We start from the raw sequence: 24173 nt of genomic DNA, 5'->3' as shown, positions 1-24173 counted from the left end.
GATTGCTAGATAGTTAGAGCGATGGATCGATGGATACGCAGTGAAATAATTACAGAAAAATGTTAGACTCCAGGCAGTGGTATACAGGTGTTCAGGGTCAAGTTCTTTATATGTTTCTGCACACTTGAAAATTATAATCGTGAGAATCGAGGAGAACGCCTGGGCTCGCACATCATGAGCTCTACCTAGATGTCAACCATCGGTCTCATCAAATTTACCATTGTGGCCACTCCCCACCGTATCCATCAAGTACAGAACAGGTGCAGAAAGGGAAGGCTGCAGGCGGCAGTAACTGAACAGAAAGAATAAAATGTAAGGAGACCGTCATGGCCTATGAATATTTGGATAGTTGCTTGCATTTATTTAAGAAAACTTGAGAGAAGAACTCAAGTGAAGGGACTTCCCTGGTGGTCCAGTGGCTGAGACTCCTCGCTCCTGATACAGGGGGCCCGGGTTCCATCCCCGGTCAGGGAACTAGATCCTGCAACTAAGGATCCCTCGTGACGCAGGGAAGGTCAAAGATGCTGTCTGCCGAAACTAAGACCCGGTGTAGCCAAATAAATAAATACTTAAAAAAGAACCTAAGTGAAGGGAGGAGAGCTCAGAAGCTAGAGCGCAGTTGATGTGTTGGGTTAGCCAAAAAGTTCATTCAGATTTTTCCATCGCATCTCATGGAAAAACCTCAGTGAGCTTTCTGGCCGGCACAGTAACGTCTGCCAGTCGTCCGATCGGGTCCAGGCAGCAAACCGGCCTGGATGTGCAGAGATGGGCCAGGAGACCAGGTCTCCCGGGGGGTTGCACTTCCTCCTCAAACTCCCCGCGCTGCGACTGTTTCTGGGAACGTCTCCACTTTGTTAGGGGAAGAGAGTGTTTTAGTTAAGTCGATCTAGAAAACATATTATTCGTATAATGAGATTTTAATGATTTGAAATTTTGTTGGAGACGCACACAGCCTTTCAATCTTATTGTGTGCAGCTGGGCTTGGTTGTATTTTATTTTTTGCTCGGGCCCCGTCACAAGGACACATTTCTACAATTATTATTTAGATCTTCTTTCTGAGAGCCCTGCTTGTAGGCTGCTCTTAATTTTCTTGTTTAGAAAAATCCCTTGGAAGAAAAGAATATCCTTTCTGTAAACACTTAGCTGGCTTGATCAGAAGCAGAGTGTGAGTGCTGTCACTGAAGAGATTGACGTTTGTTTAAGGGTTGTGCCAGGTCTTTGCTCCTTGTTCGAGATTGCCACGAAGTGGAGACAGCCCAGACGTCCATCAACAGCTGAATGGAAACACAGTGTGGCCTCTCCGTATGGCGGAATGTAGTGATGGTTTTTCAGTCGCTGAGCTGTGTCTGATCCTATGGACTGTGGCCCGCCAGGCTCCTCTGTCCCTGGGATTCTCCAGGCGAGAATACTGGAGTGGGTTGCCATGTCTTCCTCCAGGGGATCTTCCTGACCCCGGGATCAAACCCCAATCTCCTGCATCGCAAGCCCGTTCTTTACCGCTGAACCACCGGGGAAGCCGCATGTGGTGGAACACTATTAGTCAGTAAAAAGGAGCAATGTGCTAACACAGGCTGCACTATGGATCAGCCCTGAAATCCTGATGCTCAGTGAAAGAAGCCAGACGCAAAAGGCCACATGTTGTACAATTCCTTTTGAACGGCGTGTCCAGAGTAGGCAAATCCACAGAGACAGGAACTGGGCTAATGATTGACAGGGGCCGTGGGCAGGAGAGACAGGAGTGACTGCTGTCAGGGCCCAGGGCTTCTTCATGGGGTGATGGGAATGTTATTAAATTGATTGCGGTGATGTTTCCAAAATTCTGTGAATAGACCCCAAATCATTGAATTCACCCCAAAGGGTGAATTGCATGGAATGTGAATTCTATCTCAATCAAGCTGTCAAAAAAAAAAAATAAAAAAGTGTGGGCTGAGAGCAGAATCTCAGAACTTGTCCCGCTTCCTCCCACGTAGATCAGCGCCCCTGCCTGTTTCTGAGGTGGGATCCTTAGCCTGGAGGGGAGGATGGGGTCCTCCGTGAAGCATGTGGACTTTTCCTATATGATTCTGCTTCATGTCATTGGAGAAATGTGCCGATCATAAGCTTACAGAACTGATTTGATGACCCCCGGGGTCAAGACGATGATTTTGAAATGATGCTCTGAGAGATTCAGGGAGGGGGAATGAGCCCATATGTGTTAGGGGCCTGAGTACTTCTGAGGGGTCTTATTGTTGGCACAGGTGTCTCGTGGGGCTTCCCAGGCTGCTGAGGAGCCTGCCTGCCCATAGAGGAGATATAAGAGATGCGGGTTCCATCCCTGGGTGGGGAAGATCCCCTGGAGGAGGGCATGGCAACCCCCTCCAGTATTCTTGCCTGGAGAATCCCCATGGACAGAGGAGCCTGGTGGGCTGCTTTCCATGGGGTTGCAGAGAGTCGGACAGGACTGAACAACTAACAATTTCAGTTTCACTGGTGTCCAGTGCCCGGCTTCTCGTCTCTTGTTCATTCACTGTGATTCGTTAATCTCTGAGCCTTCCAGGCGCTCTGTCATTCATCAGCGCATTCCCTTAGCTTCCTCGAGACCAGCTACCGCGGTGGGGTGGGTGACCAGTGGCGTGACCTTGAGCTCTTGGGGTGTTGATTCTCCCTTCGCTCTTCCTGTCCACTTTTTTGAAAAAGGGAAAGTGAAAGTCGCTCAGTCGTGTCCAACTCTTTGAGACCCCCTGGACTGTAGCCCACCAGGCTCCTCTGTCCTTGGAATTCTCCAGGCAAGAATACTGGAGTATTATGGCCTGCATACTGGCCATTTCCTTCTTCAGGGGATCTTCCTGACCCAGGGATCGAACCTGGGTCTCCCATGTTGCAACCAGATGCCTTACCGTCTCAGTCACCAGGGAAGCCCTCTCTTTCCTCCCCGCTGAGTGAACACCAGCTCCCTCTTGGCTGAGGGTGTACTTTGGGATCTGTGTGTCCAGCATCACACTGCATGTAGCTTCGCAGTAACTTTCCTCCACTTTGTTCTCGCTTCTTCAAGATTGTTTTGGCTCTTCAGGGTCCTTTGAGAGTCCGTATGAATTTTAGGGTGGATGTTGTGTTTCTGTAAGAATTGCTGTTGGGATTTTGGTAGGGATTGCGTTGAATGTCAAAATTGGGTAGGATTGTCATCTTAACAATGCTAAGTCTTCCAGTCCAGGAACACAGGATGTCTTTCTGTTTGTTTAGGTCTTTCTTCCTTAGTGTCCTCCTGCAGGGATGTGTAGTCCTCGGCGTGCAGGTTTGCCTCCTTGGTTAGATTTGTCCCCGGTGGTCCGTCTCTGGATGCTCTTGTAAGTGGAACTGTTTCGTGTGCCAGGTGTTGACTGGTTCTTGCGCTTCAGGGCCCCCCTCTCTTGCTCACTTGCCTGGTTCTTACCATTTGCTGAGGTCTTGCTCTTGAGAGTCCCTTGGACTGTAAGGAGATCCAACCAGTCCATCCTAAAGGAGATCAGTCCTGGGTATTCATTGGAAGGACTGATGCTGAAGCTGAAACTCCAGTACTTTGGCCACCTGATGCGAAGAGCTGACTCATTAGAAAAGACCCTGATGCTGGGAGGGATTGGGGGCAGGAGGAGAAGGGGACAACAGAGGATGAGATGGCTGGATGGCATCACCGACTCGATGGGCATGAGTTTGAGTCAACTCCGGGAGTTGATGATGGACAGGAAGGCCTGGAGTGCTGTGATTCATGGGGTCGCAGAGAGTCGGACACGACTGAGCGATTAAACTGAACTGAACTGCCTTTGTGGATGGATATCCCTGACAACCAGGGGAGGTCGTTCAGCTGGCAGGGCTTGGCCGATGGGGCTCGGGGGCCCGGCAGGGAGCTGACTGCAGGAGGGGATAAGCCCATCGCCTTGGAGGTGGACCAAGTCAGCTCTCAAGTGGCCACCTGGCAAGTCTGATAGAGGCTGGGGTCGGGGCACAGAGGATGGTGCAGCTGACAGTCATAAAGCCAAGGCAGGCTGTCTTGGTGATACCTTATCTCCTTGTGCAGCCCCTGGATGCACCTGATTAAAAGAGAGGCACTTACTGCCCTGGCAGCGTCAGCCAGACTGGGTGCTAGCCAGGGATTGTTGTTGTTATGTCGTTAAGATACATCCAGCTCTTTGCCACCCCCTGGACTGCAGCACGCCTGGCTTCCCTGTCCCTCACCATCTCCTGCAGTTTGCTCAAACTCATATCCATTGAGTCGGTGGTGCCATCCAACCATCTCATCCTCTGCTGCCCCTTTTCTTCCTGCCCTCAGTCTTTCCCAGCATCAGGGTGTTTTTTTTCCAGTGAGTCAGCTCTTCACATCAAGTGGCCAAAGTATTGAAGCTTCAGCTTCAGCATCAGTCCTTCCAATGAATATTCAGGGTTGATTTCCTTCAAGATTGACTTGTTTGATATCCTTGCAGTCCAAGGGACTCTCAACAAACTGTCTTCTCCAGCACCACAGTTCGAAAGCATCAATTCTTTGGTGCTCAGCCTTCTTTATGGTCCAACTCACACCTGTACACGACTACCGGAAAAACCATAGCTTTGACTATTGGGACCTTTATCGGCAAAGTGATGTCTCTGCTTTTAATATGCTGTCTAGGTTTGTCATAGCTTTTCTTCCAAGGAGCAGGTGTCCTCATTTCATGTCTGCAGTCACCATCCGCTGTGATTTTGGAGCCCAAGATCCCAGTAGGGTCAGCCAGAGTGGGAGCTAGACAAGGATGGTTCTGCAGAATCCTGGGTGAGACCGCAGGGTGCTCTCACGGGCTCATTTCCTCCACTGGTTCAGGACAGAGTAGAAGGCGCAGCTGGGGACTTGGAGGCTGAGGCTGAAACCGCCCAGGACCCTGTGTGGCTCCTGGGCACAGAAGGCTTTTTGCGCACCACCCCCCTCCCCCGCCCATTTCTTGTAGGCACGACTCTAGGCTCCAAGACCTTCCCTGAGTTCCAAAGGGCAGATTCTAACAGTTGCTAATCAAGGGAGGAGCTGCCAAGAAACCACCTGAGGCAGGATGAAAAGGGCCATCATGGTTTCAGTGCCGGAGTCTGCTGACGTAGCCTCAGGGCCCTCGCTGAGAGTGATGTCAGGGGAGGGGCAGCCTGGTCTCCGCTGGCCTGGAGGATGAGCGAGGTCCTGCACGCACGGCTGGCGGGAGCTGTGGTTTGCCTTCCTTCTCGTCTTTGATGCCTCCTCCGAGCCAGCACCCTCCCCAGCCCTGTGCACTATCTGTCCTCTGTCCTCGCAGCAGCCCCAGGGCATGTTATAATCCCATTTCACAGATGGGGAGCGAGGGGAGAGGAGCGGCCCCAGGGCTTGTGGGAGAGGAGCTGGGCTGCACGGGGAACCTCTGCCCACTCCTCGGTCTGGACCACACCCTGGAAGCTCAGTGACCACATCCCGGTCATTCCAGGGCGTGGTTTTAATGACATTTGGGAGAGTGGCTGCGAGAGGATGGGGCAGACTTGTGGTTCCTCTTGTTTTTCAGTCGCTCAGTCGTGTCTGACTCTTTGTGACCCCATGGACTGTAGCACCTCAGACTCCCTGTCTTTCACTATCTCCCGGAGTTTGCTCAAACTCATGTCCATTGAGTCGATGGTGCCATCCAACCATCTCATCCTCTGTTGCCCCCTTCTCCTCCTGCCTTCAATCCTTCCCGGCATCAGAGGCTTTTCCAGCAAGTCGGCTCTTCGCATCGGGTGGCCAAAGTGCTGGAGCTTCAGCTTCAGCATCAGTCCTTGCAATCAATATTCAAGGTTGATTTCTTTTAGGATTGTTTGGTTTGATGTCTTTGCAGTCCAAGGGACTCTCTAGAGTCTTCTCTGACACCACAGTTCAAAAGCATCAATTCTTTGGTGCTCAGCCTTCTTTACTGTCAACTTTCACATTGATCCATGACCACTGGAAAAACCATAGCTTTGACTATAGGGACCTTTGTTGGGAAAGGTTCCTCTGCTGCCGTCTTTAGGGAAAATGCAGTGAGGCACTGACTTGTTCATTCATACCTTTGATGAGCAGCCTTGGGATATACAATGCTGGCACAGTCCCTCCCATGGTGGTTCCAGAACAGACAGAGCAGACCCTGATGCTTCCCAGGGACCGGGGGCCTTAGCACATGTGTTGGCCCAGCCCTGGCCTGGGTCAGGGAGGCCGGCACTCCTGCAGAGGTATACTTGAGCTCTGAGCTGGGGAATGTGTTGGATCTAGCAGGAAGTGAGGACACATGAAGGGAATAGCACTGGGAAGGCCAAGAGATGGGGGTGGGGGTGGCGGATGGGCAGGCGGAAAGAAGGTCGTGAGTTGTAGCCTTCCCAGTTCGGGTGTTAAAGCCCTAACCCCTGGTCCCTTGGTGTGACCTTGCTTGGAGGGAGGGTTTTTACAGAGGTAGTTAAGTCAGAATTAGGGTGGAGAGTGGGCTCTCATCCAATGTGAATTGCGTCCTTATTTTAGGGGAACTCAGGACACAGGGCTTCCCCGGTGGTGCTAGTGGTAAAGGTGCTAATGCAGGAGACGTAAGAAAAGCAGCTTCGATCCCTGGGTGGGGAAGATCCCCTGGAGGAGGAAATGGCAGCCCACTCCAGTATCCTTGCCTGGAGGATCCCATGGACAGATGGAGCCTGGCAGGCTGGAGTCCCCCGGTCGCAAAGAGGTGGACCCGACTGAAGTGACTTGAGCACGCACAGGACGCAGACTCACAAAGAGAAGCCGTGAAGGCGCGGGGAGCAGGAAGCCGTCCACAAGCCCAGCAGGGAGCCCTCGGGAGAAACTGCCCGGGATGGTGGACCTCAGCCTCCAGGACTGCGAGACCCGGTCCTTCCGTGGTTTAAGCTGACCTGGCCTGTGTGCTTCCTCGGGGCAGCCCCTGGACGGGAAGACAGTGTCTGGTTGGCTTACGGAGTGGGGCGGGGAGTGTGACCGGTGAGGCATGAACCGCACAGAGGACCACGCGGAGGCCAGTTTCTGGCCTTGACCATCGTTGGCAGAAGCAGCACTGTCCACTCAGATTGAGGACCAGCGCCAAGCCAGTCACACACCATGGGGAGGCCTGCTCCTTCCTGCGCCGCCTCCTTCAAGGTGTGTTTATTTTTAGAGAAGAGCATTGGCAAAGATGCCGAGTCATGGAGCTTTGCTGCAGCGGGACGGGAGGGAGGCAGGGCTGTTAACCCGGGGGTGTGAACTTAGGCCCTGCACGCAGGCCCTGAGCATGGTCATCCGTCTCCCCACGGCTCCAGTGCGGGAGACCCGGGTTCGATCCCTGGGTTGGGAAGATCCCCTGGAGAAGGAAATGGCAACCCACTCCAGGACTCTTGCCTGGAAAATCCCATGGATGGAGGATCCTGGTAGGCTACATACAGTCCATGGGGTCGCAAACAGTCGGACACGACTGAGTGACTTCACTTTCACTTTTAACAGAGAGAAACAAAAAACACCCCAACCCAAGATAAACCGGATTGAGGGCCTTGCATTTGAATGGGGTGAGACTTAAATCCTTTTTGCTACTTATGGAGGGAGAGTCAGCTTTGAGCCAGAGAGGCGCTGGTCAAGATCCTTTAGGTGGTAAGTGACGGTGATGCGGCTGTAATTGTTTCAAGCAGAAAGGTTTGGCTTAGATAAATGAGCCTGAGAAGAGACAGAAGGGGCTGGTCTGGAGAGGACCTGCCCAGAGATTGGGGTTGGTGCTGAAACGGAACAGGACTTATGGTCCCTGTCCCCCATGTCCTCTTCCTGCCTTTTGTCTGTGGAAAAACTTTAGCCAAAGAAGAACTTTTATCACAGATGTGAGAAAATGCAAAAACAAAGGAAAGCAGTCAAAGGAAACCAAATAATAATAGTTTAGTCATTAAGCATGGTCGGGGACCTTTAGTTCCTTCTCAAGGGCTGTAGATAATATTCTGAGCCATATCCTGTGAGCTGTCTTACAGATTCTGAAGCCCTCACCGGCTGGTGAAGGACCACCTAAGGACCAGACTCTAGCCATGACGTAAGTGGCTGCAGTTCTGAGAACTGGCCTCAAGGAAAAGGGAACAAACCGACCTGGTACGGAAGATTAACTGTACTTAAAACAGTCAAGATAAGGCCGGTCCGACCACTGATGACCAATTTCAAGCTGACTGTAGGGGCTGACTGCTATTTCTGCATACAGCCTCCTCCCTCCGCCAGTAAAAGCTCTAGCTCACGGAGGTGGCTGTGCGTGGGGAGTCTGCCTTTGGACAGGCGTCCAACCCCTACCCCCACCCCCTGGTTGTGCGTGCCGAGAGTGCAAGCTCAGTCGTGTCCGACTCTGTGCAACCCCATGCACTGTAGCCCACCAGACTTCTCTGTCCATGGGGTTCTCCAGGCAAGAATACTGGAGTGGGTTGCCGTTTTCTCCTCCAGGGGATCCTCCCGACCCAGAGATTGAACCCGCGTCTCCAGTGTCTCCTGCATTGGCAGGCAGATTCTTTACCCCTGAGGCCACCTGGGAAGCCCCCAGTTGCCAAGATCTGAAATAAAGCAAACTTTCCTTTCCACCAACCTTGCCTCTATTGGCTTTTGAGGGATGAGAGCAGCCAGATCCCACTTTCAGTTTCAGTGAACCCTGCCCTGCCTGCATATATGGGTCACCTCCCCGCCTGCATCACTTGCCCTGCCTCCCCTCCCCCTCCCTCCGGTCAGGTCACCTGAGCATCCTCAGCCCATCCTGTCCTGGATCCTGTGTGTCCCGTCCTGTCTCTGGGGTGGCCGGTGGGCCCTGCTTCAGATTATCTGACTCTAGCCCCCAGGTCTCTGGCTGCAAGCCCAGCTCTTTGGCTCCAAGGTGAGCCTCCTTCCAAAAGACATCAAATGAGCATTGAGTCTCATGTGCAGATGAGGCAGCTGAGGCCCCAGGACGGGGCAGGGATCCAGGGCTCTGGTTGGGTTATCTTCTCCCTGTAGGTCCTACATGATCTCCGAGTTCGCGAGTGTCATCAGGACGGGCACCGACCGTGACTGTGATTGGCGAGCGGCATCAAAGAGACTCCTTTTCTCCCTGCCTTGTCCTCTTTTCGGGCCCTGCCTGAGATTGGAAGCTCCGTTTCTCCAGGTTAGCCTGATCTGATTCAATTTGGATGTTGTTCCACACTTTGAACCGGCTTAAAAATATCCACCTGGTGAAAATGTGAGCAGGGGGACCCTCCAGAGGCAGAGGCTGATTCGATTTCTCCAGCGGTAAAAGGCCCTGTGAGGCTGCGTCCCCACGGCCGGAGTGGCTCTGCTGATGGCTTTTATTGTTCTCAGTGTTGGAGTGATCCAATTTGGAGCACGATTTCTGAGCGCATTGTAAGGAACTTCAGGGACTGCGGTAGCCCTGGAGGTTCAGGCTGGAAATCAAACTCAAATTGATGCTTCATTCCTATTAAAGGCAGCCGACTTCCGCCCAGAACACGGGCTCAGCCATCCGGAGCACAGAGCCAGTGGAGTTTAGTGGCCAAGCAGTTGGTGCCTGACTCAGCCCTAGCTTGTCTCCGTCGGGGATTGGATCTTGGTGCTCCCGCTGTGAACGAGCCTGGCACAGAGCTTCACATTTGCTGTCGTGGGCGCACAAGGTCCTGGGTGTGCGCCTGGGGCTGGACTTGCCCAAATTTCTTCCTTTGCCTCCCAGGCATCATCTACAGAGGGGTTGGCAAACCATTACTGTAAAGGGCCAGGCAGCAAATATTTCAGTCTTGTGGCAGTTACTCTACTCTGCCCTTATAGCCAGCAAGCAGCCGTAGAAAATACACAACCGATGTGCCTGTGTTCCAATAAAGGTTGTTTACTGCATTCAGCCAGGGACCAAAGCTGGGACCCGGGCCATAGTTGACTGACTCCTGCGGTGTGTGTGCCCTGTCGCTCCAGTCATGTCCAGCTCTTTGCGATCCTGTGGACTGTAGCCCACCAGGTTCTTCTGTCTGTGGAGTCCTCCAGGCAAGAATACTGGAGTGGGTTGCCATGCCCTCCTCCAGGGGTCTTTCTGACCCAGGGATGGAACCTTTGTGTCCTTCATCTCCTGCATCGCAAGCGGATTCTTAACCATGTGAGTCACCTGGGAAGCCCGACTCCTGGTCTGTGGCATGGATTCTACAACTCTGGGTTTGGAGTATGTTTTGAGTCCTTTCTGACTTCTTAAATTTATGTAAAGAGAAATCTCCTACCCACCCTCTCTTCCCTACAGTGATGTTCAGCACCCTTTAAGACTCCGTGTGCAGATCAGTGGTGAGTGGGAGACGAGACCTGGGTCACTGGTCCCCTCTTAGCTCGGTGACCTTGAGCTGGGCTCAGCCCTGTGCCCTTCTCTGAACAAGGGATGGCAGTGTCTCCCTCATCAATCTCCAGGATTGCTTTAAGAATCACACTCGATAACGTGTGAGGAGGCCCTTGTGAACCGTCACGGGCCATCTGAGCGTGCACACACTTGTCACTAAGTGCTCATGGAGCAGTGCGTTGGGCAGAAGAGTGAAACCAGAAGCTGAGACCAGGGAAGGGGGGTTTGTTTCTGCCTGCGCCACGCTTGTGCCCCTGGTGTCTGACTCTGGCTGGCTGATCTGCGGGATCGAATCCCCGGCGGCCTGGGGCTGTTCCTGGAGCAGCCGGTTTCCAGGCTCCATCTGGGCTGAGGAGCAGCTACGAAGGGAGAGGCATAGATCTCCTGTGACACTTCAGGCCATAAAAGTTCTCCTGCCGGTGATGGAAAAGGTCGCCTTTGAGAGGTGCTGTGTAATCAAAGACGTGGGCTTTGTAGCCGCAAATTCTCTGCTGCAAAATAGACATAATTCTTCTGAAGCGAGAGAGAGGGCCCGGAAGAGCTGTTCCACCGCTCGGGCTGTTTATAGGCACCGGGGGGGTTATGACAAAGAGGACAGTGTTCTGCTGGCCTGGCTGGAGCCGGATATAGCCTGTGACTCTGTCCCTGGGCGTATGGCCACGGGCTTGACCTGTGCCGGGTCAGTGGGCTCATAACAAGTGGGGGTGGCCCCAGCGGGGAAGGGGGACAGGCAGCTACCCGTGACCCCTCTCCCTTCTCAGTGGCGGGAGTCTGTGGATAATTGACTCTGCACTTAACACATTATTGACCGGAGATGTCTTAACATGTTTTTAGAGGATGATAAAGTTAATATCTCTGGGCGAAGTTGTCAGAGCTTAAAATTGATCAAGGGCTCATTAGACAACCTATGATTGCCGTTATCATTCACATTTTTGCTTCATTAGGTTTTTGTTTCAACCTTGTGAATGTTATAAAGGTAAAATTTTCGAAAATGACATATTGCAAACTTTTGATCGAAGAAGGATTTTTTTGAATTTTATGCAGCTCCTGTATGTGATTGTCCGAGTGATTTATATTCCGTTGTCTCAGAAGATGGTAATTCTTCAGCATATAGTTCTGTTTTAGATGATGTGAGTATTAAGACCAAGAAAAAGACAAAAACCCTGGTGATTGATTCTGATACGGAGAGTGAAAATGAAACTCATGGTGGTGGAGAATATGCCTCTGCTTCTTTCTACAGAAGAGTGGATTGAAGATAACATTTCCCGAAAATTAGGAGACTTTACGGGTGTGCCAGGTGTAACTATTGAATGTAATAACTCGCAAAGTGTTAGTGAAATAACAGAGATAATTTTTGGCTGGCCAAAATAAAAATCACTGGTCGCAGGTGTTAGTCGCTGCAAAAATCCCCTGGTCAGTAATTAGAAAATGACGCTCAGGGCAGAAACGCTTTGCTTCTGTGAATGTCATCGGCAGACCAAAAAAGACTGGAGAGGAACAAGGGTGATGATCTCTGTTTTGGGGTGGAACTGTGTCCTCTGAAGAGCTGTTAAAATCCTCATCCCAGGACCTATGACTGTGGCCGTTTAGGGTAATAGGGTCTTTGCAGATGTGACTAAGATGTAAGTAAAGGGGATTCCCTGGTGGTTCAGTGGTTAAGACTCTGTGCTGTTGCTGCAAGGGATATACGTTCAACCCTGACTCCGGGAACTGAGATCCTAGAAGCTGTACATGTGGCCTGCCCCTCCCCCCCCAAAAGATGTAAGTAAGGATGAGGTCGTGCTGGGGTGGGATGGGCTCTACCCATGTGACTGGGGCCCTTAGACGAGGAGGGGGGGAAGACACAGTCATGCGAGGGGAGGAGGCTGTGTGAGTTCAGAGCAGGGGGACGAGGGATGCGGCCACAAGCCAAGGACTGAGGGCCACCGCCGGACACTAGGAGGAGGCAGGAAGGGTCCTCTCGGGGCCTCTGGGTGTGTGTGTGGGGGGTACCATCTGGCCTGCACCCTGGTCCCCAGACTTCTGGCCTCTAGACTGTGAGTGAGTGATTGTCTGTTGCTTTCAGCCACCCAGTCTGTGGGCGTTGGTCACAGCCGCCCTAGGACATGCATACAGCCTCAGCTGGCCTCTGACCTGCCGCTCGCCTGGTTCTCCAGCCAGTTGAGGTCGTGAGTGAAATCTGAAGGCCTCAGGGAGAAGTCAGGTTAAACTGGAGACCTTGGCCGAGGGGTGGTGTGGATGGGGACAGACAGGCAGGCCACGCTGGACTTGCTCAGATGCTGCTGGCAGGGGGAGGTCTTCAGCCTACTCTCCTCCCCTGGTTCTAAGAACTGAGGAAAGAATTCCCATTCCTGCCGTCACCCCAGCCCTAGCTCCTCCACGCCATGGCAGTATTAAAAGATGGTGTGATTTCTGTTAATCATTGAAAAGCCAGCAATCTTCGTCTGTAAAGGTCCAAAGAACAAGTGCTTGAGACTTTGTGAGCCCTCTGGCTTCTGTCGAAACCGCCCAGTTCCGCCCTTGATAGTGTGAAAGCCGCCATAGATGACACATAAACATACAGGTGTGGGCGTGTGCCTGTAAAAGCAGGTGGAGGGGCCTTCCCTGGTGGTCTGGTGGATGAGAGTCTGCCTGCCAGTGCAGGGGACATGGGTTCAATCCCTGGTCCGGGAGGATGCCACATGCCTCAGAGCAGCTAAGCCTGTGAGCCACAACTACAGAGCCCACATGCTGCAAGTACTGGAGTCTGAGTGTCTCGAGCCGGGGCCCCCCAACAAGAGAAGCCACCACAGTGACGATCCCTGCACTGCAGTGAAGAGAGTCCCCACTTGCCGCAACTGGAGAAGGCCTGTGCGAGGCTTCAGAGACCCAGCACAGCCAAAAATAAATGCATTTAAAAAAATACAATAAAAGAACTGCATTAGAGAAAAAAGTGGGTGGTGGGCTGGATTTGGCCCACTGGCCACACTTTGCCAATCCCTGGTTTAAACCAATGATGGAAAAAGCCCCGTTTGCACGACCTGTTCTACTTTCTGGAATGTTCTTAGATGACCCGTTAAGGTAGTGCATTATTGCTACCTCTGCCTTTTCCTGGAGCATCTGAAGTGGCTATCAGGCTAACTCTGTGGGCACTGTGGGCCAGCAACCCCGGTTACTTTCCGTGTGAGAGGACGCAGGGCCCGGGACCAGGAAGGACTTGGTGTGTCTTTTCCCAAACCCTCTCCTTCTTGGGAAGCTGGCCGTTAAAGAATAGATCATGACACAAACTTGACTAGCAACAGCCCCAAAGTGAAAATAGCTCGTGAGTCCACGGATGGAAGAAATTAAGCAGATATGGCTTATCCATACAAGGGAATATGACTCAGCCTTAAAAAAGGAAACCCTGACACCAGGCTGCAACACTGATGAACCTCGAGGATGTTATGCTCAGTGAAATGAGCCAGTCACAAAAGGACACATACTGCGTGACTCCACTCACACGAGGCCCCAAGAAGGGTCAAGTTCACGGTGACGGACAGTAGTGTGGTGGTTGCCAGAGGCTGGGGAGGGGGCGGGGGACACTATTGTTTAATGGGGACGGAGCTGGGAAGAGGCAGTGTTCTTCGGGTGACGATGGCCGGACAACAGTGTAAATAGACTTGCTGCCACTCAACTGTCCCCTTAAAAATGCTGAAAGTGGTAAATGTCATGTTACTTATATTTTACCACAATTTTTAAATTTAATTTTGTTTTGGGCTTTTAAATTTTTGGCTGCTGCCCGTGGCATGTAGGTTCTTAGTTCCCTGGCCGGGGAATCACACTTGTGCCTCCTGCACTGGAAGGTGAGGTCTTAACCCCTGGACGCTGCGGAAGTCCCTACTTTATGTTTTCGGTTTTGTTTTTATTTATTTATTTTCTGGACCATGCAGGATCTTAGCTCCCTGACCAGCGATCAGACCCATGCCCCCTACAGTAGACGTGCTGAGTCCTAACCACTGAATCACCTGGGAAGTCCCTACCACAATTTTTTTAAAAAGTAAAAAACTATTATGAGATGTATTGCACTTGCAAAAAAAATGCATATGGGTACAGTGTAAAGAATAATAGAGAAGTCCCCGCTGGGCTTAGACTACGCTGTCTGCACCCTGTTGGGGCCTCTCCCTTCCAGCGAATGGGACCCACCGCCCCTTGAACGTGGCGCGTACTTAGCATGTTTTGTTTTCCTGTGGCGTGGCCACACACACACACACATGCTCTTCTATGTTCTTGGGCTTTGCCTGACTTTGAAGTTGACCTGTCTGTGCGTCCCCGTGACTCGAGGTCGCCCAGCCCCTCCCACCGGGCAGCCAGGCCGCCCACCTTGGCCCCGGGTGCCGCATTGCTTGCCAGGACCACTGTCACTCTGGAGCTCAGGAGAGGGTGACGTGGCTGCCTGTGGGTTTCCTGCGGCCCAGTTCTGATCCGAGGCAGGAGGGAAGCTGGGGACAGGAGCTGACCCTGACGCTGTAGGTGTCTGACTCCTGGCTCTCCTCCTGGGAGCTACTCCACCTCTCTATGCATCACCAACTTTCCAAAGCAGGTGATAAGACAGCCTCAGGGTGTGAGGGTGACCACCTAAGATGCCCAGAGGGTGGCAGGGTGAACGCAAGGGGCAGAATTCTTGTTGGATGGGCCTTGATGCCGGCAGCTTCTCCTTTTTTCTGTCACTCCACAAGGCATGCAGAACCTTAGTTCACCGACCAGGAATTGAACCCACGCCCCCTGCAGTGGAAGCGCCGAGTCTTAACCTTCGAACCGCCAGGGAAGTCCGCTCTTCTCACTTTTTTGCTTCTTGTCTCAACCTGGCAAAAATGCTGGACTTGTAATCTCCTCGTTTCATTTGTGGGAAAATTAAACACATTTAAGAGCAAATTCAATTAGGGGATTTGTGATCGTTAGCTAAGTTAATTATTTTTGGAAAAATGTAATGTACCAAGCCCAATATAGCACACGGTGGCATGCTCAATAAATATTTGTTGGAACGAAGGGTAATTTTACAAGCCAATCAAGTCATATATAATGGGGTTATTTGGCTCTAAAATTAATGAAGTGACAGGAGAGCAGTAATGGCTGCTAAAAATAATCTGTGTGCTTGTAGGACATCCAGAGAGCCGTCAAGAGGCTTGTGCTGGGTCTCAGCCCGGAGCCAGGAACAGAGCGAGCTGGCGCGCCGTGTCCCGGGAGGCGTGCAGGGGCATCTGTGACCGGAGTCTGAAGCCTGAGCTTTTCGGCCCTCTGAGCAGGCCTGCCTGGGGGCCGCACCTGCCTTAGCCACGCTCAGGAGCCAGTGGACACAGCCAGGGAGCCCACTTGGTAGTTTACGTGTGTCTCAAGTTCAGCTGGGATCCTGGGGGTGGGGTGCTGGGGATGGGGACCCCTCCTTGCCTTTTCCTAGTTTCCTGGTGGCTCTGGAAGTTGTCCGTGGCCTTGGCTCGTAAGCACATCACTCCAATCTCTGCCTCTGTGGTCACGTCGCCTTCTTCCCTCTGTGCGTGTTCAGATTTCCCACTTGTAAGGACACCACCAATCCTGCTTGTAGGGCCCACCCCAATCCTGTAGGCCCCGTCTTGCTTTGATTTACCTCGGCAGAGGCCTCGTCTCCAGATAAGGTCACATTCATGGGTTTGAGGTGGCCACGAAACTTTGGGGGACCCTATTCCACCTATTCTGGGCTTCCCAAGTGGCTTAGAGGTAAAGAATCCACCTGCCAAGCAGGGGACATGGGTTGGATCCCTGGGTCGGGAAGATCTCCCAGGGGAGGACATGGCAACCCGCTCCAGTATGCTTGCCTGGGTAATCCCATGGATAGAGGAGCCTGGCGGGCTACAGTCCATGGGGTGGCAAAGCGTCAGACACAACTTAGTGACTCAAGAACAACAAACAACAAATTCTGCCCACAGGCCCTGCACTTCGTGTCTAAAACCTGATTATTATTGTTACTACTATTGTTTTCTTAGAAGAGAGAGCCGTGGGGATAAATTGTACACACACAGTGGGTCGTGTTTCATCTTGACTCTGCCCACTCTGAGGTTCTTCTGGAAAAGTGTGCTTGGTTTAGAAAGAGCAGAAGGATTCGTCTCTCTGTTTTCCTTTGAAAAAGACTGTGTGAGGCTTGCGTTTTCGCAGTGCCCACAGCTTACAAACCGACAAGTGCTTTTAGATTAACTTCGCCTTTATAATTTCGTTCTGTATACTTTTCCAGCCATCAGACCAACAGCCATTTCTTGGACATACACTCCACCCACGGACACCTCGGGACCTTCAGTGATCCAACATCGTGTCCCATCCCCGTTCTTAGGGGAGGGGAGACGGCCACCGCCACACGATGTGGGTGTTGGGCGTAAACCCAGGGTATCCTGCCCTTGGTGTGGGCTGTGTTGGCTGAAAAGGAGATGCTGTAGGTCTCTTCCTTTTAAGACTCTTGCTTCGCTCGTTTGACAGGTAAGGAGGACGCGCTATTCGGCAGACGCTCAGGCAGCTGTCATTTGGATTTAAATAGCACTTGTCACTCTCCTTGGGGCCCGTGGCTGAGCACAATGGCAGGGGAGGAGGATGCTGTCCCAGGCCACATTGTCCCACCGTGACGCCTTCTCTACTTGGCATGGGCGGAGACCTTCTTGCTTATGTTCTGAGAAGGTGGAAAGGACATTCAGAAATGGCAGGTGGCTTTTCGCGTGAGAATTCTGTGGCTGGTTGTTGCGGGAGCATCTTTAGCTGCAGTGTCTGGGACCAGAGGAACTGTCTTCAGTAAGGAACTTGTAAACATTTGGAGCAGGAGAAGCTTGGGCTGAGCCAGAGGTGAAAGAAACCGGTGGGGAGAAAGGTGGGTGGAGGCAGGAGTTTCAGGGTTCATTCTCGGGGTTTCGGGTGTGGCCTTGAGTTACATCCAGTGGGACTTCTGAATAAATATCATCTGGTGACACAGCTGTATTGGACATCCGTGTGTGTGTGTGTGTGCGCGCGCGCACACTTAGTCGCTCAGTTGTGTCCTATTCTTTGAGACCCCATGGACTCTAGCCCACCAGGCTCCTCTGTCTGTGGGATTCTCCAGGTAAGAATACTGGAGTGGGTAGCCTTTCCCTTCTCCAGGGGATCTTCCCAACCCAGGGACTGAACCCAGATCTCCTGCATTGCAGGCAGATTCTTTACCATCTGAGACACCCGGAAAGCCCCTGAATAGGTAGCCTATCCCTTCTGCAGCGGATCTTCCTGACCCAGGAATTGAACTGGAGTCTCCTGCATTGCAGGTGGATTCTTTACCACCAGCTGAGCTACCAGGGCATCCCCAGTTGAAATTGATGTAACCGGCCTGTAAACAGGAAGAAACAGTTAACCTGTGTTGAAAATAAACTTATGGTTACCAGGGGGTAAGGGGTGGGGTAAGCTGGGAGATTAGGATTGACACATAGACACACTAATGGGTAAATAATAAGGACCTACTCAGTGCTGTGCAATGACCAATATGGGAAAATAACCTAAAGAGTGGCTGTATGTATTTATATAATTGATTCATTTTGCTGTACACCTTCCCTGGTAGCTCAGCTAGTAAAGAATCCACCTGCAATGCAGGAGACCCTGGTTTGATTCCTGGGTTGGGAAGATCCCCTGGAGAAGGGATTGGCTACCTATTCATGGGCTTTCCTGCTGGCTCAGCTGGTAAGGAATTTGCCTACAAGGCAGGAGACCTTGGTTTCATTCTTGGGTTGGGAAGATCCCCTGGAGAAAGGAACGGCTACCCACTCCAGTCTTCGGGCCTGGAGAATTCCACAGACTGTATAGTCTGTGAGGTCGCAAAGAGTCGGACACGACTGAGCGACTTTCACTCTTTTTACTTTGAAACTAACACAACGTTGTAATTAACAACACCCTAATTAAAAAACAATAAACAAAACCCAAACAGTCTACCTGCAGTTGGTTTAGTGTGAGTTATCTTAGTAAGGTGTGGCTTCCACCCCCTTCCCTGTCTCCGTCGCACGGTGCCTCGTCTGAAATACCGTATTTGCTTGTTGATTGACTTTCTCCCATGTTGAAGCCGAGGCCCTTGTCCTGTCACTGCTGTGCTGAGGCTTCAGGGACACCGGCACACAGTAGGTGCGCAGCGCACGTCTGGGTTGGGGTCCCGACTCGAGCAGCCCGGAGCACCACCCCCTGCCTCAGTTTTGTGATCCGTTAAGTGGGGATGGTGATGAGAACTCTTTCTGGCTGCCTTAGGGAGCGTAATGAGGGTCCAATGAAAGAATGGCTGTAGCCCCTATTTTATTCTAAAGTTGGCACATGAGGAGCGGGCTTCACCGGCCTGGCCCAGCGTCAGGGACCCCCAGCACCTGGCAGGCAGGAGGCCTTGGATGCACAGACGGTGAACAAATGAAAGGCGAGCTGCCCTTCGATTCGAATTGTCTAAATCTGACCCTTTGAGATGACACCGTGGGGCCCCTGACTCTTCTGTAATTTTTCAAGCGCACAGCTGTTTGCTGTTAAAACCTGGGCCATTCTCCTTCCGTGACTGACGCTCTGTTATTCTTGCCCTCCAGGAGCTGGGCGCCGGCTGCTGGCCTCTGCGTGGCAGAGCTGGCAGACCCGGAGGTGCTGAGATGCGCCCCCTCCTGCCCTGGCGCCCTCTGGGTGCAGGCCTCCAGGGGGCGCTGGTGCCCTCGGCCGTGGCCCTTCCGTTCCCGGGTGGACCAGGGCCTTCCTTTCTGAGCGCCCGCGGGAGGCCTGGGTCCTGCTGCAGCTGGAGAGGTGTGCCCTCGGGCACCCACAGTCGAGGGCCGCCGCCTGGGCAGCTCCATCTGCAGACGCCTGTCTGCTCGCAGCTCTGGGGGCGGCGGTGCCGGCAGGACCGCTTTCTCTCCTTGGCTTCAGGCTGGTGTCCGCCCTTGTCCTCACGCGCTCAGGCCTCTGTGTGCGCCTGTGGCCCCATCGCCTCTCCTTCCCAGGCCACCAGTTGCAGGGCTTTAGGGCCCACCCACATGACCCCGCGTAACCTTGAGCTCTTCTTTAAAGGCCCTCTCTCCACATTCGGTCATCTTCTGAGGTCCTGCGGGTTAGGACTCCGGCAAATGTATTTTGGGGGAAACGCAATTCACCCCTGACAGGCTCCTTCATCAGGGGCCTCAAATAGAGGAACGGTTAGACCATGACCAGCTTTGGGACTGTATCAGCCTTGGGTTCCTCGCTGTCTGGGGACCCGGATCTTGACTCTGGATGACCCTTGGTTCGCACCAAGTCTGGGGGATCCTGTGCTGGCTCAGCCTGGGCTGGGGTGGGTCCCCCAGGTGGCCCTGTCCCGTGATCGCCCACCGCCCCAAAGCCCCCGCCGGCAGAGCGCCCGCCCCAGGCAGCAGTGTCCCTGCTGGGCTCACACACTCCCCGCTGGAGCAAACCTGGTAACTGGGGGGTCAGTCAGGCTGCCTGTACAGCAAGCCTGCGTTTCCTTTCGGAGTTGGGGGATTACTTTCTTGTCCAGTTGCTCAGTCGTGTCCGACTCTTTGTGACCCCGTGGACTGCAGCACGCCCTTCCCTGTCCATCACCAACTCCCGGAGTTTACTCAAACTCATGTCCATTGAGTCGGTGATACTGTTTAACCATCTCATCCTCTCTCGCCCCCTTCTCCTCCTGCCTTCAATCTTTCTCAGCATCAGAGTCTTTTCCAGTGAGTCAGCTCTTCCCATCAGGTGGCCAAAGTATTGCAGCGTCAGCTTCAGCATCAGTCTTTCCAATGAATATTCAGGGTTGATTTCCTTTAAGACTGACTGGTTTGACCTCCTTGCCGTCCAAGGGACTCTCAAGAGTCTTCTCCAACATCATGGTTCGAAAGCATCATCATTCAACCTTCTTCACAGTCCAACTCTCACATCCGTACGTGACTACTGGAAAAACCATAGCTTTGACTAGACGGACCTTTGTCGGCAAAGTAGTGTCTCTGCTTTTCAATATGCTGTCTAGGTTTGTCAAAGCTGTTCTTCCAAGGAGCAAGTGTCTTTTAATTTCATGGCTGTAGTCACCATCTGCAGTGATTTTGGAGCCCAAGAAAATAAAATCTGTCACTGTTTCCTCATCTGTTTGAGATGAACTGATTCAACTGGATGCCATGATCTTAGTTCTTTGAATGTTGAATTTTAAGCCCTCTTTTTCACTCTCCTCTTTCACCCTAATCAAGAGGCTCTTTAGTTCCTCTTCACTTTCTGCCATTAGAGTTATATCATCTGCGTATCTGAGGTTGTTGGTGTTTCTCCCAGCAATCTTGATTCCAGTTTTGACTTATCCAGTCTGGCATGTGGCATGATGTACTCTGCATAGAAGTTAAATAAGCAGAGTGACAATATACAGCCTTGATGTACTTCATGTACTTGATGAATGGTGGGACTTCCCTGGTGGTTCAGTGGTTGAGACTCTGCACTTCCAATGTAGCGGATGTGGGTTCGATCCCTGGTTGGGGAACTAAGATCCCACATCTTGTGCAACCAAAAAAAATTTTTTTCTAAATAGAATAAATAAAAAAGAGTGAGTAGCACTTCCTACCAGAAACTATATAAATTTATTTATTTTGCCACAACCCTGTGCAGTCGGTCATTGTTATCAGTCCCATTTTATGGATGAAGGAACCAGGCGCAGACAGGTGACCCGCCATGGTCACCCAGCTGGTAGGTGACCGGTCCAGGCTTGAGGCTGGGCGGTGTGTCCCATGGCTAAATCGAGGAGGAGTTTGGGGCAAAGGCAGGCGTGGTTCTGCTTCTGCCCACCACCCCCCGCCAACGCTAGCACCTTCCTCGGTCCCCCACCCTGAGAAGCCCATGCCACAGGAAGCAATCTGCCAGTTTGAGCGGCCTCAGCTCCTGCTCCGGCTCTGTTTCTGGCATTTGATTTCTGTTGTCGTGGAAACAGGGTGACAAGTGTTCCCATTAGCGCCGGCCCTCGTGAGGCAGTCAGCGTCCAGGAGCGGCGCCGTGGGGCCCGTGGGCCTGTGATCTGCGTTCTGCTTGGCGTTGGGACAGGCACCCAGGCTGAGCCCTCTCGTGGACCCTCCCGTCCACCTGCCCAGCAGCCAGGCCGAGATCGAAGGTGTATCGGAGGCCAGAGTCTATTGTTGAGCTTTTTGCTGAGCCAAACACGTCTTAAGTCACACACAGGAATGGATACTCCCTTCCTTCCTTCTTCTTGTGGGTTTTTTTTTTTTTCCTGGGGAGTAGTTTGCCTGCCCATGAAGCCGTTGGCAGCAGAGATAGAAATAAGACTTTGTGGTTAGCAGAGTCCTATCGTGTGAAAACGACTCCATCCTCCCGGCAGCTTGGTCCCCCGTGGCCTTCCTCAAAGTCGCCCGAAAGGGGCCTTTCCCTGGAGTTGCAAGTCATGTCAGCATCCTTGTTGGGGCCCCAGCGTGACCGCAGTGTGTGTCTTGCCTGTCTCCCCGCCGAGTCCCCGCCAGCCTCACACTCGCCCGCACCTCTCACCCCTCCTCCGATCGCGCCTGCTTTGCCAGTGAGTGCTCCCTGTTTCCCTTTTTTCCCTTTAAATATTTTTTATTCACTTATTGGGCTGCACCAGGTCTTCATTCGTGTACGGGGGATCTTTGACCTTCCTTGTGGCATGTGGGATCTAGTTTCCCGAGCAGGGATCAAACCCGGGCCCCCTGCATTGGGAGCATGGAGTCTTAGCCACTGGACCCCTAGGGGAGTCCTGCTTTCTGTTTTCCTTCTCATTATTTTCAGCAGAAGCTATGCCCAGGCCAGCCTTCATTCCTTCTCTGCTTTATGGTGGAGGGTCATTTATCCCAGAGTGGACCCTGGGCTGGTTCTTCGACTTTCCCCAGGAAGGCGGTGAGGATGTGGTGTGAGGTCGGTGGGAACAGGGGCCTCTTGTATCCCCCTTGGCCCAGATGGACCAATGCCTGATTTGCGGAATGAAGCCTGTTAGGAAGTTTTCATAGCTCCAGTGGGCTGTGTGGGTCTTTGGGTCTTGATAGAGGGGTGGTGTTGGGAGCACTGTCGGGGACAAGTTGCAATTAAGAATTTTTAGGGCTCTTGAAGGTGATGGAGTTCTCTTTAATGATACGATGGATTTTCTCTTTCTCTTTTGATTCTGTCTTTTCTTTAAACTGGCGGTTTTGGGCCAGTATCTGGCTTCTCTTGTCACCACTGGATGAGAGGTTCGGTCTGCCTTTTCTTCAGAAGCAGCATCGGTGGAAGGGGCGGTCTGGGGGTGAGCCCAGCTCTGCCCTGATTAGCACTGGTCACTGCAGTTGAAATGGGGGACGTCGGTACAGCTGATGTGTGCCGAGATCTTTGGGGCCCGGGAGCTATCCCCGTCTCTTAATGTGCTTCATCTCCTGCAGTCTGCAGAGCAGTTTCGTTTTACAGCGTAACTGAAGCCCAGAAAGGCTCACTAACCCACCCAAGGTCACACAGCAAATGGGAACAGGAGTCAGAAGTTTGGTTGGAGCTCTTAACCTTCGCTCGAGGCTTGCAGGCCGTCTCCCCGGGACCTTTTAGGGGACAGAGTGAGATGACGGTTATTCAAATACTCCTGGGCCACAGACACCAAGACGTTTCCCGCACATGCTTCTTCCCCGCTGATGGAATAAAGAACTCATATCTTCCCTGGCCTCTGCCTGGAGGGTCCTTAAAGAAAAGGTCATCGGTGTCCAGGTCTGCAGGTGACCAAGATACCCCTTCTCTCAAGGAGGTCGCAGATCAGTTTTAACATTAAATTAATTTATTTTTGGCTCTATTGGGTCTTCATTGCTGCGTGCGGGCTTTCTCTAGTTGCAGCGCGTGGGGCCTGCTCTCTAGTTCCAGGGTGCGGGCTTCTCATTGCGGTGGCTTCTCTTGCTATGGGGCACGGGCCGGGAATTCTAGAGCTCAGGCTCACCAGTTGTGGTACGTGGGTTTGGTTGCCCCACAGCATGTAGGACCTTCTCAGATCAGGGATCCAACCTGTGTCCTTTGTGTTGACAGCTGTCTTGGCGTCAGAGGCCCAGGAGCATTTGAATAACTACCTTCTCACTGGACCATGAGAGAAGCCTGCAGACCGATTTTTGCCTCGACCATTTACACAGGTGTGTTAGGATGATTCTAGGGGGGAAGCCAGCCATTGAGGGAGGGGTCTAAGGAAGCTGAATGCAGGGAGGGTCCTAGTTCACTCTCTGAAGCCATTCTTCCAGGACAATAGTGAAAGTCACTCAGTCGTGTCTGACTCTTTGCGACCCCATGGACTATACAGTCCATGGAATTCTCCAGGCCAGAATACTGGAGTGGGTAGCCATTCCCTTCTCCAGGGCATCTTCCCCACCCAGGAATCGAACCAAGGTCTCCCACATTGCAGGCAGATTCTTTAACAGCCGAGCCATCAGGGAAGCCCAGGAATACTGGAGTCGGTAACCTATCCCATCTGCCCAACCCAGGAATTGAACCGGCGTCTCCTGCATTGCAGGCGGATTCTTTACCAGCTGAGCCGCCAGGAGAACCCTCATTTTACTTGGACTTGATAATAAAAGGCGGAGCGTGACTGAGCCAGGCCAGGTGGCCCTTCCCAGGTGGGGCTGGGAGGGGACGGTTGCAGGGGGAGCAGACCCTGTCCGCCTTCCCAGGGCTGTGATGGAGTTTGTGTTTCTTGCCTTTTCTTCCCGCGAGGGTGGATTACTGAGTTTGCACCCTCCCTCCAGGGGAATCACAGGGTACACAGGCCCAGTCAAGGCTCTGAGAAGTCCTGCAGGAAAAAAAAAAGACTCCTGTTTAGCTCTGCTTCACCCAGTATTTCCTCCTCTTCCTTGACCCTAAATTCAGACAAGACCTGTGAGCGTCCTTGTCTGTGGAGCTCACTTGGGGAAATAATGATGGGGATCAGATAAACAGCGATCTTGCTCAGTAAATGCTGCTGGT

The 24173-nt window shown here is 52.5% G+C and overlaps 1 protein-coding gene across 3 annotated transcripts in view; it reads left to right on the top strand.

Annotated features, from left to right (window-relative positions):
• The window catches only part of PARVB (parvin beta), a 115127-nt gene that overhangs the window by 15158 nt on the left and 75796 nt on the right, over window positions 1-24173 (top strand). Inside the window, exon 1 of one of the 3 annotated variants that reach the window (XM_043881390.1) lies at window positions 21751-21774. The exons of the other annotated variants lie outside the window; for them this stretch is intronic. Within the exon in view, the coding sequence (XP_043737325.1) occupies window position 21774 (1 nt within the window). The 5' untranslated portion in view covers window positions 21751-21773. Of the gene's footprint in view, window positions 1-21750; window positions 21775-24173 lie in introns of those variants that run through there. 3 annotated transcript variants of the gene reach the window in all.

The sequence above is a fragment of the Cervus elaphus genome, chromosome 22 (assembly GCF_910594005.1).
Source record: "Cervus elaphus chromosome 22, mCerEla1.1, whole genome shotgun sequence".
Taxonomy (NCBI): Eukaryota; Metazoa; Chordata; class Mammalia; order Artiodactyla; family Cervidae; genus Cervus; species Cervus elaphus.
Note: the sequence above shows the minus strand (reverse complement) of the source record. Positions and strands in the feature narration are given on the sequence as shown.